The sequence below is a fragment of the Thunnus albacares genome, chromosome 20, assembly GCF_914725855.1.
Source record: "Thunnus albacares chromosome 20, fThuAlb1.1, whole genome shotgun sequence".
In the NCBI taxonomy this organism is placed as follows: Eukaryota; Metazoa; Chordata; class Actinopteri; order Scombriformes; family Scombridae; genus Thunnus; species Thunnus albacares.
Window position 1 is genome coordinate 26,322,250 of NC_058125.1, and position 14,747 is coordinate 26,336,996.

Below are 14,747 nucleotides of genomic sequence, written 5' to 3' on the forward strand. Positions count from 1 at the left end.
CTGGTATTAGTATTATTTTATAACTGCTGGTATTGATTTGGTATCTATGTATTGATTATTGTGACATCCCTGATTTTATCCACTTGGTAATGTGGCTTTCAAGTTGTTTAGAAGTATGCTTCCCAAACTGGGATCTGAAGACCACCAGGGATCCTTGAGAGGGCTGCAGAGATTCCCAGCAAAAGCACTAAATGGATTAATTTCACTTATATTACACTAACTTCCAGGGAATGTACCTTCTTAGAGGGGATTTTTTCAGACAGAATCCTCTCAAACACGGGTCTGTGGTCTATTTATTTTGGAGGTCCTCGACATGGAAAAGTTTGAGATCGCCTGGTTTCTCAAAATCCCAACAGTGCTTGATTTTTTTTTAGCTTCCATTTATGGCCATTGCTCACTTTTTTCTCCTCTGTGAAGTGTGAGGCAAAAAGTTATGTTATCACGTCATGTCATGTCATGTCTGAATTTTAAAATCTGAACCCATGATTTGAAAGTTTGTGTTGTTTATTAAAAGAAATTCTGAATGAAAGTTTTACAAATTTCTGCTTTGATTCTTTCATCAATTTAGTAAGTAAGTAACTAAACATAATAGTATGAATATTTATAATATTTTAGTCATTGTTCAACACAGGCCATTTCAGTAGAGGCATTAGAGAGAACTTTGTTTTACTTTTAACAGTACTTTGCAGGTGGGACATTTTACCGGCGTCATTAAGGTCTTTGATAATACGTTGGTCGCCTTCAGCCCAATGTGGCGGAGGCGTAACTCTGCTGCTGCGTACTGATGTTGTAATGGAACCAATTAGCTTTCACTTCTTATCAATGTAAGTTTTTTGGTGTAACTACACCCCCAGGTCTGAGCCTAACTCAACCCACAGCATAATTTTAAAAAATGCTAAGAAGTGGGAAAGGCTGAGATGGGAGAGAGGTGAAGAGAGGGGGGAGCGTGGCTAAATGAGGCAGGACGGCAGGAGCTACTCCTCCACATGTAATAATAATGAGAAGAAGACAAACAGTGCAACAACATTTAAACAGGCCAGAAGTCATTTCGCATTTTGTCCTGTAGCTCTTTAATTCTCCAGCTGTCTGTTCATGCAGTTATCAGCTGGTTTAATTCTTGTTTCAAAACATTAAATCGCAGTGTTACTGGAGCCGTTACTGAACCTGTCCGACAGCAGGCGGAGCTGCTCCAGCAGTGGACAAGTTCAGCTGACAGACAAGACAGCGATTGCAGGGCGAGATGTGAGGAAGATCTTTGTTGTTTTTGTGGCTGCCAGCAGTGTTTCCTCCTGCAGATATTCGCAGATGGAGAGATTTTCTCCAGCAGGCCAGCACTGCTGTTAGCTGTTGAAGCTAAAACGGTTTTGATCAGCATATATTTGAAAATGAGTGCAGGGCTGGGGGAGATGGGTGTTAACACTCTACCATTTATATACATTTCATGACATAGAGAACTCCCGAACGGTTGACTCTACGACAGCATTGGCCAAGCCTTTTCAGGTCTTATTTTAAACAACAGATGACAGGTTGAGCCATTTTCAACTCATGAAGTGCCGATTTTTATAAATGTGATGTCAATGTCAATATTAACACCAGCATTAGTGTGTTTCATTACAGTACAGTCATATAATTAAGTTTACTGCTCAAAAATCGGTTTAGTGTGCAGTACCTCTTTAATTAGACAAAGTAAATAAGTAATGTTACAACACTTGTTCAGTTTACTTTAACATTAGCTTTTATAATGGATAAAGGTAGCATCTAACCGATAGAATGGCTTCTATCAGCTAACGTTACTAACACGGTACTATAATGTTAGCCTGTACATCGACCAAAGTTAACAGCTAACATTGATGTTTATTCATTTGGCAGATGCTTTGGTCCAATGATGATGTACAAATGAGGTACACTCCAAACTACAGTCAATCAAGGAGAAGCCTCTACACTAGCAGAAATTTTTTTTATGACAGAGATCCTAAGAGGGATGGAGAGATGGAGAAAGAGCATATTAAGTGAGTAATCTTGGACGAGGTAGGTCTTTGTCTTGATTTTTTAGGACAAAGGGGAAATCTGCCTGCTGAGATAATCGAGTTCGGCACCTTGTTTCACCACCAACAGACCAAACAGAAGAGTTTGGATTGAGATTTTCTCCCTCACAGTGACAGTAGGACTAGTCGTCACTTGATCGTATGGAACAAGAAGGTGCATTAAGCTGAAGGAGCTCAGGTAGGTGGGTGTTGTGCTAGTTGGAGCTTTAGTGACTTGAATTTAATGTGAGGAGCAACAAGGAGCCAGTGGAGTCATGAAAAGTGGAGTGACATGAACTGTTTTTGGCTAGTTAAAGACCAGACATACTAACATCATTGATAGTTTTCATTTATTGACCTAAATGTCCTGTTGGTTTAAGTTAGCAGTGACCTTTGCCTTAATATGGCTAAAGTTAGGAGCTAATGTTGCAGATATTTTACATTTTAGCTGAATGTTAGTCTGTATGATGGCTGATGAGAGAAAGAGTCTTGGACTTAAGAATATCTGATCTTGCATAATTGTCTTTATGCCTGATTGACATGCAAGCATGATAAAAATCAACAACACAGGAACATCCTCCCGTGAGAAACATAAATTCACAGACCAAATTCATACATCACTTTATTCCCTCCTCCAATGTGATATGGATGACACACAGCTAACTGGTGAGTTCTGTATATTTACTGTATTAAATGCTAAACTTACATATAGTTTTCTTTAAACTGGATTACATTTATACATAATCCATTATTTATACATAATTATATTTAACTTTGTTATACATGAGTAATGATAAGTTACTTTTTCAATAGGAAACTTTTTGTGCAACATGCAAAAGTACATATGATGAAAAGATTCATACATTTTTAATTTATACATACATTTTAGAATGCTTATTTAGACTGTATGACATTTTCAAGTTTATTTGTGATAGAATATGTTTCAATTATATGTTTACAGTTATATTTACTTGGAATTTGGATTTTGAAATCCAAAATGTCCAAATGTAGAGTATCTTTAAAACTTTAAAATTCAAAATATACTAGTTGTCATTGTAATAAACAACTTTTATTAAGACTTTACCGGTCCAGTTTGACATTCAGTGTTTTGATAAAATATTTTTTTTTATTATTTATTAAAATGCTCTTCAGATACTTTAGCATTATGCTCTTGTGTCACACCGCTGACACATATTTCCCACAGAATGTCCTTTATCTGAACTGTGGAAAAGGGGAACTGTTGCATTCTAAAGAAATAAGGAGGAGGGCTGAAAAGGGGAAGAGGCAAATTCATAAAGTCATACAACTGTTTTCTTCATTCTTATTTAGTCTTATTTGTCTTTGTCAAAATTTTCCACAAATTGATTTGTCTATTTTGGATGGACTAAAGTTAATAACATCATTTTAAGATTTAATTTGTCAAAATAAGTGAGTATAAGGAAAACTTCACCATGACCATTTTAAACTCCACGACTTCAATCTCTGGTGGTGGAGGCAGCAATGGCAGTGGATGCCCACCAGTTGATGTTTCACTGGAGGCTGTGATCCTGTTATCAGTCATCGTTGCACTGGGACTGCCAGGAAACATAGTTGCTCTGTGGATCTTTTGCTTTAAACTGAAGGCCTGGAACCCCAACAACCATCACAACGAGATGATGTCATTAAAGGGCCCATTTTTTATTTTTCAGTCATTTGTTACTAAAATGTTGTGAGCTATCACTTAAAATTTCAAGTCACTAAAGTTACATATTGCAACTTACCTTGTTGTTTGTGTACTTCATTACAATCCTTACGAACCTATACTAAATAGGCCTACATATGCTAGGCATATGAAATATATTTTATCCAAAAAATGTGATACATTATTTAGTTGTGTAGTGTAGCCTAATTAATTACATGTGTGGAAATAGCCTGTGTTGTCCTTCCCAAACAATCGCAGAGGTGCACACGTGTGACCAAACTGTTGTTACCATTTCACATACAGGTGTCACTCATTTCAATGCCACGGCCACAGTGAAAGGGGTGAAATAATTTATCCAGGAGTAGCTGCAGTGCGCAACAACGACCACCAGGTGGCACACGTGAGCGGTTCAGATGCAGCGTCTGTCTGTCTCTCATCATGCTCAGCAAGTAGGCGCGACGGAGGAACAGAGAAACCCCTTGAAACTGTTTGAGAATTAGCAGCACTGTTATATTTTCTGCTGAACCTGTACAGTATACTAACACGTCACACAGTCTTAATTTCATAAAGGACATTTATATCATGATATTTAAACCAACCATCCGTCAACACAGTTTAGACCTCAATATATGAAACATGGAAATATGTCCCTCCCAATAACTGTAATTGACTGAACATCAAATTACTCCAGAAGCCGAAAGAAAGCTAATTTGTTCTCCTCGAAATTCAGAGTTAAAGCTGCTTAGTTAAATTGTTTCAGCTGCTGTGTGATGCTGCAGCCAGCTGTGGGCAACAAACAGAACATCCGTGCTGATGTTTCTGCAACATCCCGGATACATTCAGTGACACCTGAACAACATTACTGTAAGATTACTGTCTGAGTCACATTAATAGCTGTATTTTGACATTTGAGTAGATAATATTATGCGAAATAATAGAGGAGAAGATGCAAAATACCTGAAAACTGGTTGGCGATTGTGGAGAGCTCCGTGTGTAGCACCTCTGCTAATTAAGGACATGCAAACTGAGGCTTTTGTGCTCTCTGCAATTTTTTCATTATGAACCAATCCGTGTGCTGAAATGTGGAGAAAAGCCTGAAACACTGGAAACTGCTCTGCTCACTCAATCAGACGCAAAACAAGGGCAAATTACACTCAGCGGCATCTTTTTTTGAATAGGACCTTAAAACGGGGCAGACTGCAGGTGCAAATGCTGCGCAATTCACGATGCTATTAGCGGGAGCAATCCATACTTTGTGGATTTGGCCCAAAATGTGGAATGGTCACTCAGCTGCACACGAACCGGCAGTACAATGAAACGCTGTTGCATTACTTTATGCACAAACTCAACATTTGAAAATGAAAGACACCGTGTTCAGTTGATATGAAAAACATTTTATTGTTATTGTAGGTAATAATAAATTATTATTCAACTATAATCAATTATTAAAGGCTAAAGGTCAGTCTGTTGTCTGTCTATATATTTCGTGTTGACATTGACTGTAATGAGCCACTGGAGTGCTTAGCCTGTTAGCAGGAAAAAGTGGATGAAAATTTCAACAACAAAAAGAGAGCATAACTTTAAATTATTTTAAAAAAGACAGAAGTCATATGACAAAAAAGATGATGAAGAATCAACACATCTGTACATCAACTGTGTAAAGATTAACTACCTCTTATAATCATCCACTACATTAAAAGACAGTGTTTAAATTCAATTAAATTCATTTTCAGTTTTTGTTGACATTGTCAGAAAGGTGATAATTCTACTTATTTACATGAGGTTGTAAAGGGTGGTGGTGGTGTGCTGGAGTGTTCCTAATGTTTTGTCTACCACCTCAAGGTGGACAGAATATGTATAGACTTTGTAGAAGTATTACGGCAAAGCTGTTGTATAGGATTGCATTAGATTGCACAGGTGTTCCTAATAAAGTGCTTGGTGAGTGTATGTTTGGCTGTGAAAGCCAGTCTTGGTAGGTACAGTTAAGGGCTCAGACAAACAGACATGAAACCCCAGCAAAAGCATTTGAGGTGAGCGACACTACATCCACAGCTGTCTTCTCTGCTGTCTCACAAACTCTCTACTCTGGTCCTCTGGAAACTCTGTAATAAAAGAAAATGTTTTGTTAAGTTTAAAACAGATGTCTTAAATAAATTAAGTGTGAATCTGTTAACTTAAACTTTTACTACACATCCCTCCGTGCCCCTGAGTGCTGTCTTGCCAGCCTGTGACAGATGAACAAAGTAAAGGAAGCCAGTGTGGTGGTGCGAGTGAGTAGACCTGAAAAACATTGAGGCAAAACTCCCTGAAAAAGTCCCAACATATTATCTGTCTACTCCAGTAGAGCCACATATGTAATGCTAAGTTGTGCACCAGCAAAGGTTTAATAAGGGAACTGTAATACGACTGCTAAAACTCTTCAAGACTATTTTCACCATTACACAAATTTGTTAGTTGTGTTGTAATTTATCTGTACTTCCGCACATTGGCTTTGACATGAAACCATGACTATGAGGTTAATCTTTCCCCTTTACTTTGATGGTGTTTACATCCACAGATGAACAGTGCATTTGCTCCACTTTTCATAAACTACTTAAAACCAAGTCATCACTTTCATTCATTCAAAACAACTTAAATGTCTGAATGATGATACCAGCTGCTAGTTTCCTCTGGCTGTTTCCAGGTTATCCTGGTACAGTCACTGGTTGAGTTTACGCATCAGCATACCAATGGAGGTCCCACACCTGTCAAATAGGACACATGACATTTATTATATTATTTACATGTCTTTACCTTGTAGTCTGCATGCACAAACACTTTGCTGGTATTGTAAACATTTGTTGGGTTAATAAATCAAAAATGCATGTCAGAACACCCCTAATCCCGACATATATGACTGAAAAGGGTCCAGTTAATTCACTTCTCCCATATATGTAGACATTTCACACAGCAAATAATCCAAATGATGTGCAAAAGCTGATAATAAAGAAGTAACGTTAACATACAACATCAGTTTGTTAGCCAGAACAGTTTACCTACAGATCAATTAGCATTGCTAGCGTTGGTCCTCTGAAGCTAACAGTTAGCTATGGTGGTGGGCAGGTAAATAATTTAAATTGTTTGGTTGGAGAGGTTAACTCGATAAAGTCATGCACACAATAAGACAAGCAGACCACAAAAATGAAGTTGGACTCACCTGTACGTGACGTCGATGTCTGCAGCGGCTCAATGCGTCTCCATAACACACGCTGCGTTTACGTTGAAAATCTCTGGGTTGGTTTCGCCGCCTTCGCTTCTTCTTTTTTTAACATAATTTTGTCTCCAAGATGTGTAAAAGAAGTTATGAATTGTGCTCATTATTTAGTCTATTTGTTTATTTATTTATTGTAGTCTCTCCTTCAATTGAGCTGCGGCCAACATGCTTCAAAACGCGCAACTTTTACTTTGAAGGCGAGTTGTCTCTGTTTCCGGCTCTCGACTTCCCGTTTCAATTTTCTTTGTACAAGTTAGATCATGGAACAAGCGGGCACTTAAGCGCGCTGAATTGTATTGCACCTCTTAAGACAATGAAATCTGGTAATACCCCCAAAATTGGGGTTTTCATTATACAACGTGAACGTCTGGAGAGGAGTCATAAAAATCCATGTAGGATTATTTCATTAAATAGGGAAATCAATAAGGAACCTAACAGCGATAAATTTGTGCTGATGGACTTGGAACTGGAAAGACCATATAAAGAGCTGCTCTTTACATCAACATCTTTGTTTAGAAACAACTTTATTTCACTTCATTTGCATTTCCAGTCAAATGTTTTTCCTTTATTGAATGCACAGCTTACAATGAATGTAAATAACCAAGAGAAATGTCAAAGTTCAACATTTGCAGACATGACTATTTACATTGCCAGGGGTCTAATGCTTTCATGTAGTCAGTTAAAATAAGTTACGATTGCCTTAATACTATTAACATTGCATATTGCAGTGCTATTTTCAATCAACATAACCCAGGCATCCTTGAAGATAATAAATAATCATCCATCATCTGTCTCTCCTGTACTGCTGTTTGATTTGTACCATTTTAGCTCCATCTTGTGGTCAAATCAAATACAGCTACAAGAATAAGGACAGTAAATCAATTATTAGTATTCATTGATATAAATATTTAAAGGATAAGCCCCAAATTAGCAGGTGGAAAAGTGAACTCAATATATTTGCAAAATCTCTTCAATGGACAGACAGAAATGACCTGAAACTTTTCTCTTTATTTGACTTGTTCATGCTGCTTGAATAAAACCCTGATTCTTAGTTATCTTACTCTAATTTCACACTTAAGTGTTGTGTTTGTCTTTTTTGTCTTTAATACTGTTCAACATGAATGTACATTTGTATGTATAATTGAAATATGCCATAAAGGTTTGCACTTGAATTTTATACAATTAAAAAAAGGTCTTTACATCAAAACATGATGATCAAAGTCAAAAACTGCTGATGACAAACTGTTAAAAATACAGCTCTGTTCTCTCTGTTCTGTTTTACTGAACAGTAAAGATCAAGGTTGGATGTTGTTACTATAGTTACATACCGTATATTTACAACTATATTTAGCAGCAATTCTGATAACTCTAACTTTATGGAAGTACAAGAACACCCTCACACAAATAAATACTCCTAAGAAGACTACTACTCTTCATCAAGTGATATTCAGCATGTGATCAAGGCTCTGCTGTGTTCTGTGCCTTAATGACAGTGTCAGTCTGATGTATTTTATGTTTTAAATGGTGATTAAGTTGCTGTTGCTGTTTTTGTGTTGTTGTTCTCTATTATTGTGATGTTGTTGGTGTTCGCTCAGTGTCTTCTCCCCCCCCCCCCCCCCCCCCCCCCCCCCTCACCCCTCCCACCCCCTGCCCACCCCCAATTAAGGACCACAATGGAAATAAGTTTTCTAGCTTTATTGTGTTTTCTCCTTGATAACTTTGTAAGAATGTGTATAGAAGCGGACTTCTGCATGTTTCTTTTTCAAAGTATCAAATAAAGTCAATCAATCAATCAATCAATCAATCAATCAATCAATTAGTCAACCAAGAGGGTTCACCTGATTCAACCCAGGTGTGGATCCCAGGTCGAGCCAATCAATTACGTCACCATATAGGTCAGGCATCAAATTATTTACAGTATTTATAACATGAAAGTCAAAGCTATCAATTCCGTATCCATCACTGAAGACAAAATACAAAAATAACCTACAAAAATATACAATTAGTTCCCATATCTGAAAATAATATAATGTTACTCTATAAAAGATGGAAATAAGCACCTAGACATGAATTAAGTATAAAATACCCTCACACAGCAGATACAACGCTGCATCATGTTGTAATTTCAGTAAAAAAAATATATATAGCTTGAAAATTTGCTTCAAGGAGGCTTTGGATACACACACAGTACTTGTAAGCAGATCAGTTCATTGTTGGTTTGGCTCTGCACATGAGATCTATTGATAATAAGAAAAGACTTTATCCTTTAAAGTCACAGAGGAAATAACAAAACAGCAGCACTAACAGCTCACATCCTCGTGGCTCTGCTTGACGATCACTTCTGAGGGAACATGTTCCCAGCAGTAATGGATGACAGTCCGGTTTTCTCTTCTATCCATTCGTTGTAATTGGTCACTTTGGTGTAAACACCGGGCCGAAACTCCTTTGCACAGCCGTCGCCCCAGCTTATTATTCCAAAGAGGAAGAACCTGCTGTCAACCTCGCACACCAAAGGCCCTCCTGAGTCTCCCTGAGGGAAAGAGAGGAGCAGTGTTAACAGAAATCAACAAACAGGTCTGCAGAAAGAAAGTCTGATCGCGTCCAGACATGTAAAAATACCTCGCAGGCGTCCTGGCTCCAGTCGGGACGACCGGCACAAAACATGTTATCAGTTATCATATTTTTATAATAGTTCTCTTGTCGACACACATCATTGGCAAGGGCGTTCACCTGAGCCTCTCGGAGGTACTGGGACTTATACCACAAACCTGAAAAGAAAAAAAGCTTTAAAACCAAACACATGTAAAACAAATGATAGTTTATGGAATATTCAGTGGTGGGAAATAACTCATTACATTCCCTTAAGTACCATAATTCAGCACAATTTTGTGGTGCTTGACAAAGTGTCTCCATTTTTTATAGACTTTCTACTTTCCTTCCACTTTATTTTCTCAACGTTTATCTGATGTCTGTAGTTATTGTTTATTCTCAGATTTTACTGTCATAAGAATGAAATCATGTTTGAGCATGTATGTTAGTTCTTGATCTTTGGGAACAGTATATGTCACAAACTAATCTAATCACTTTCAGCCTTGTCTCATGGTCTTCTTCGGGGAATGGAGCTGGCTCAGGTGTCATCATGTGATCAAAGTGTGGGGCTTTGGTCATGTGATAAAAACTGCAAGATTGTCTTGGTACAAGCACTGTTCCCCATAGACTAACATAGGTTTTCATTTTCATTTGATTTTCAAAACCAGAAAGTCAGTTTTCACCTGACAGCCACCAGTCTTCATGTGCCACCTCAGGCCATGCAACCAAACACCTCATTGAATGGTGTCCAGACCCCCATTTGCCTTTTTGTCTGGAGGTCTTGGAGGACTTTGTCTATGACTGGAGGTACTATTGTTTAGAGGCTTCCAATCTAAATCTGTTGAGGCTCAAATCTAAAATCTTGCCTGGATATGTGGTTGAAAGCTCAGAAAAGCTGGTAAGTGGATCTTTGAGCTTAAAATATTTTGTTACATATGAGTTAATGTATAAAATATGGAGAAAATTGGAGAATATTATAATTAAATATAGCAATCTTGTATAGTTTTATTGTAAGTTAAACCTTTGGGGTCATTTTTTTTTGTTTTCAATTTATTTTTATTCACTTTCAACCAGTTATTTTTTGTTTGATTCTTCAGAGATTTTGTTCAATTATTATGACACAAAGTTAATCCCATGATCAAACACCTTTGGGAAGAACTAGAACACCGACTGCCCTCACCATATCTCTCTTTCCCATATCCAGCGATCTCACAGGTGACACCAGGTTTGAGGCTCTGCTGAGGAGGCGGGAGGCAGACAGTCTTCACAAAGTTGCTATCCTCTGCACATCTACCATGTTTGGCCTTGAGCTTCATTAAGGCTGCATGACAATAATCAACGAATTATTTTCTTTGGTCACATTAAATCATCAATACTGAAGCATCAAAAGGCATGTTCTTACCGATGTCATTGTTGAAGTTCCCCTCACTGTTGTCAAACCCCTCGTGGATTATGATTTCTTCCACCCTGAATGTTTGCTCCATGGTCGTGTCAGTCTCATTCAGAGCATTTTTGCCCAGAGTGACAGAGAAGCGATGCTCTTTGGTGTAGGAGCTGAAAGACACATGTATGGGAACAGTCCAATTAAGCTGCTGTCATTTTCATTTCTCAGCACCTGCTGTGGTTACAGTCAATGATCTCACTTCTTACCCATCGGGGAAGCAGTGGGCAGCTGTCAGGACCCAGCAGGCGGAGATCAGACTGCCCCCGCAACGGAAAGTATTCTCCTTAGATTTGCTGCGCCAAAATATGGCAGCAACCCACGGGTGGGATTCCACAGTGGCAACTGTTCCACCCACGATCTTCATCTGTTGTCTTCTAGTGCGCTGGCCACATGTGGACTCTGCAGCTGGAGAGTGAAACAAAGTTTAAAACAGTCAAGGAAAAAACATGGAAATGCTGATGAGTTCAGTGAGGCGGTGAACTCACCTGCTTCTGGCTCACTGGGTGCAGATGAAGGTGGGGCAGGAACTACAAGATCAGAGATTTGTTTAGACTAATGAAACATCTGGTTTATACTTTCTTGGAAGAGTTTAAGAAAAATGTCACTCACATGGCTCAGAGCCACAACGTGGAATATCACAATACTCCTGGACAAGCTGCTGGTCTTTCCGAACGTAACACCACGGGCGCTGTTTATAGTGTAGATTTCTGCAGTAAACACAACATCGCATGCATCAAACTACACAATATGTGGCATTAAAGACATGAATTTTATGTGTTTCTTTGAGTTGGCAATAACAACAACTTTAAAGACCCTGAGACATATTTTCTTATTCAGCTTCTGACTATGAGTGATGGAGTCCTACATGATCACAACATTTTCTGCCAAAGTTTTGTTTATTTTACATGACAGATTTCTGTACTGGGTTGAAGTAGGCAGGACTCAGTTGATGTTTGGTGTACAAACTGAATGTTCAGATTCAAATTAATAACAGCCTACCTGCAGTAGTTGTGCCTCCCAGATTTGACATCTGTAGACAAGTGTTCCGTCCTGGTCTCCAAATCCCAGTCCACACATCTCCGTCCACTCTCTGACCGGGACACTTTGCCTCTGTAGTACAGTCCAACACCCTCATAGCAGCTCTTTTCTAAAAGATCAGTTGGGGTTTCTTTTAGTAAAAATATGAAAAAGATAAATGCAAAGTGGTTTGCAGTTTAGCTTTTTACAATACCTTTCTCACATTGTGTCCCCTCAAAACCATCAGCACACAGACAAAACAAGTTTTCACCAGTGAGCAAGGACTGGAAAGGGGTGCCTCCATTAAAACAGCTCCCACCTAACAAATGAAATGATACACTTTATGCTTAATACAGTGTGAAATCAAGGTAAAGCACCAGAGAGCTTTGACAAATGCAGAATCTCTTACCTGAAATTTCAAAGGAGGAGGAGTGCGAGGACGAAGACGACGAAGACGAGGAAGACAAGGAGAAGGAGGAAGAAAAAATTCTATGCCTTCTGTTTTCCCTCAATGGTCCCTAAAAGAATTTTAAAAAGTCAGATAAATTCTCATGAAAACAAATGCAACATTTCAATACAATATAAAAATCTCCGTACTGCTTCAGTTGTTGACAGGGCCGCCAGAGTGCATATTAAAACAAAAAAGTTTATCATGTTGTCTCGCCTCAGTGCACACATTAAAATCCAAACAGCATGAGCGTGCTTGCAGAGAGCTGTGTGGGAGCCTCCTCGGGGTTTGCCCTGTTATGTCTTGCTGAAGAAACGTGCAGGGAGGGGGAGAGGGTGATGATTGGCCGAACCCATTTGGTGTGAAGAAATAGTGTTTGAATGGCGAGTGGATGAGTCAGAATTATTACATGGTTAACCCACATCTTCAATTTCTAGGAAGCTTTTCAATAACTTTGGTATGCTGGACCTGCAGCTGTTTTACATGGTCAATTTAACAGGAAGCAGAAAAGAAGGAGATATAAATAAATCTGGATAATGGTAAATCTCTGGTAAATGAAGTGATTCCATAAAACCTGTTTAATCACTGTCTGAATGTCATGAACCTTCAGTTTAATGGTTTCCACACCCTATGACACCGCACCAGTCTCACCAGTGACACCACATCAGCATCAATTGGGTAACTGATACCATGAATGTATCACCAAATGAAGAGGAAATGGTTTCAGTCGGTAATTAGTGTGTCACAAGGTAATCTATTTTTAAACCTATTTACCACAGTTTTCTCAGACACATATTAAATGTGTCATGCATGGAGCAATTCAACATCCCCATTTACTCGGAAATGTTTTCTTCCCTTCAGTTGGACGTTGTTCTCTCCACTGTGTAGAATCTAACAATTATTTTCTTGATTAATCGATGAATCATTTTGTCTATAAAATTATGAAAAGTGAGTCAAAGGTGATGTCTTCAGATGTCTTTTTTTGTCTGACTAACAGTCCAAAACCAAAGGATTAAGTTTACTGTCATGTATGACACAGAAAAGCATCGAAATCATCACATCTAAGAGTCTGAAAACAGCTAATTTTTGGCATCTTTACTTTAAAATCGGTAACACATGTACCTACGCACATGATTTGTGACATCACAACTAGTTTGAAGCCAGTCCTGGGCTGTGTTTCATTAGTCGTCCAACATGACCTTGTTGACTTCCCCTCAGCACTTGCCTTCGGGGGAATCCCCGCCGCTAAGACAGGTGTCGTTCCAATTTTCTGAAAAACTCAAGTGAACCCTGTGAGATTGACCTTACGAGGGCTGAGGGAGCGAGTGCTGCAGATTAACTACTGTGCATTGCGGTTTCCCATCATTTCCACTATGACATCTACGAGTTGCTGATTTACTGTATTTAAAACAGATGTTTGCTGTCCTCTTTTTTTGGAAAGAATTTGCCTCATATACTCCTTACCATACAAAGATATGCTGTTTGGTTTTTATGACGTCTACAGTTCAGAACAAAAATAGTATTACATCATAAATCTTTTTATTATCTTAGCAAAATTTTACATTACACAAAGTACATCTTATCATAGAAAACCTTTATTTAAATTTTTATAAATGAAACGCAACAATACATACAAACTCTTCAGCACTCTACGAACCCCAAAGCCTTAAAAACTCTTAACATGTGTAATTGTCTGAACTGCTGAACCTTTTTTTTACTTTTTCTTCTTTCATTATATAATTTATTTACCCCTTAAGCCTGAGCACATAATGTCCACTGATGTTCATTTTTATGATGTTCTGCAATAAATTATATTTAAAAAATAAATAAAAAAATAAACAGATGTTTGTGACTGGAACAAACAAAGAGCATATCTGAGCAAACAAGATGCAAGTGTAAGTAACAATATCCAGAAAATCTGGGTAGACATGTTAAAATTCAGTTTTTGTCCTGCTATGAGATTTACTTCACTAGAATATTACAATTCCCATGTCAATTTTTATTACTGTATATAGTACAGCATATATACATACTGTATGCATTTATAAAGTTCAGCCTCTGTCTCTAACAGGCAGTCTTAGCTTCTGTCTCTTTAAGGCCTCCCTCCTGATGAGCCCACTCTGTTCTGATTTGCCAGCTTTCCGGAAGCCTGTTGAGGGCCAGCCATATCAGAATCGTGTTAAGTTACCCCCAATGCAAACCAACATCTCCTGCTTTGCTGCTACTTTAAAAAAAAAAAAAAAATTAAAAGCTTCTAAATGACTAAAGAAGGGGAGGCTTTTATTGTGAAG

General features: G+C 38.2%; 1 protein-coding gene and 1 long non-coding RNA gene across 2 annotated transcripts; both read right to left on the reverse strand.

The window, feature by feature from the left end:
- Window positions 1-5,684: 5,684 nt before the first annotated feature.
- Window positions 5,685-6,981, reverse strand: LOC122971694. Its single transcript, XR_006399549.1, has 3 exons — window positions 6,902-6,981; window positions 6,359-6,449; window positions 5,685-5,807 (listed from the first exon to the last, which is right to left on the reverse strand). It is a non-coding gene; the product is annotated as an uncharacterized LOC122971694 (long non-coding RNA).
- Window positions 6,982-8,617: 1,636 nt separating this feature from the next.
- On the reverse strand, window positions 8,618-13,230 carry LOC122971260 (tissue-type plasminogen activator-like). The gene is made up of 11 exons (XM_044337836.1): window positions 12,606-13,230; window positions 12,418-12,526; window positions 12,223-12,327; window positions 11,991-12,138; window positions 11,601-11,698; window positions 11,477-11,518; window positions 11,198-11,396; window positions 10,950-11,101; window positions 10,728-10,868; window positions 9,578-9,726; window positions 8,618-9,488 (listed from the first exon to the last, which is right to left on the reverse strand). Exons 1-11 carry the CDS (start codon window positions 12,684-12,686, stop codon window positions 9,294-9,296), a joined length of 1,419 nt encoding a protein of 472 aa, XP_044193771.1. The 5' UTR covers window positions 12,687-13,230; the 3' UTR covers window positions 8,618-9,293.
- Window positions 13,231-14,747: the final 1,517 nt, after the last annotated feature.

What these genes read in the sequence shown, in the direction of transcription:
- LOC122971260 (XM_044337836.1), bottom strand. Translation starts at nt 12,686, where the DNA reads ATGTGTGCACTGAGGCGAGACAACATGATAAACTTTTTTGTTTTAATA. An exon ending in GGGAGGCACAACTACTGCAG is followed by an intron (nt 11,699 to 11,990) that starts GTAGGCTGTTAT and finishes TGTTTACTGCAG; the next exon opens with AAATCTACACTATAAACAGC. An exon ending in ACCCAGTGAGCCAGAAGCAG is followed by an intron (nt 11,397 to 11,476) that starts GTGAGTTCACCG and finishes TTCACTCTCCAG; the next exon opens with CTGCAGAGTCCACATGTGGC.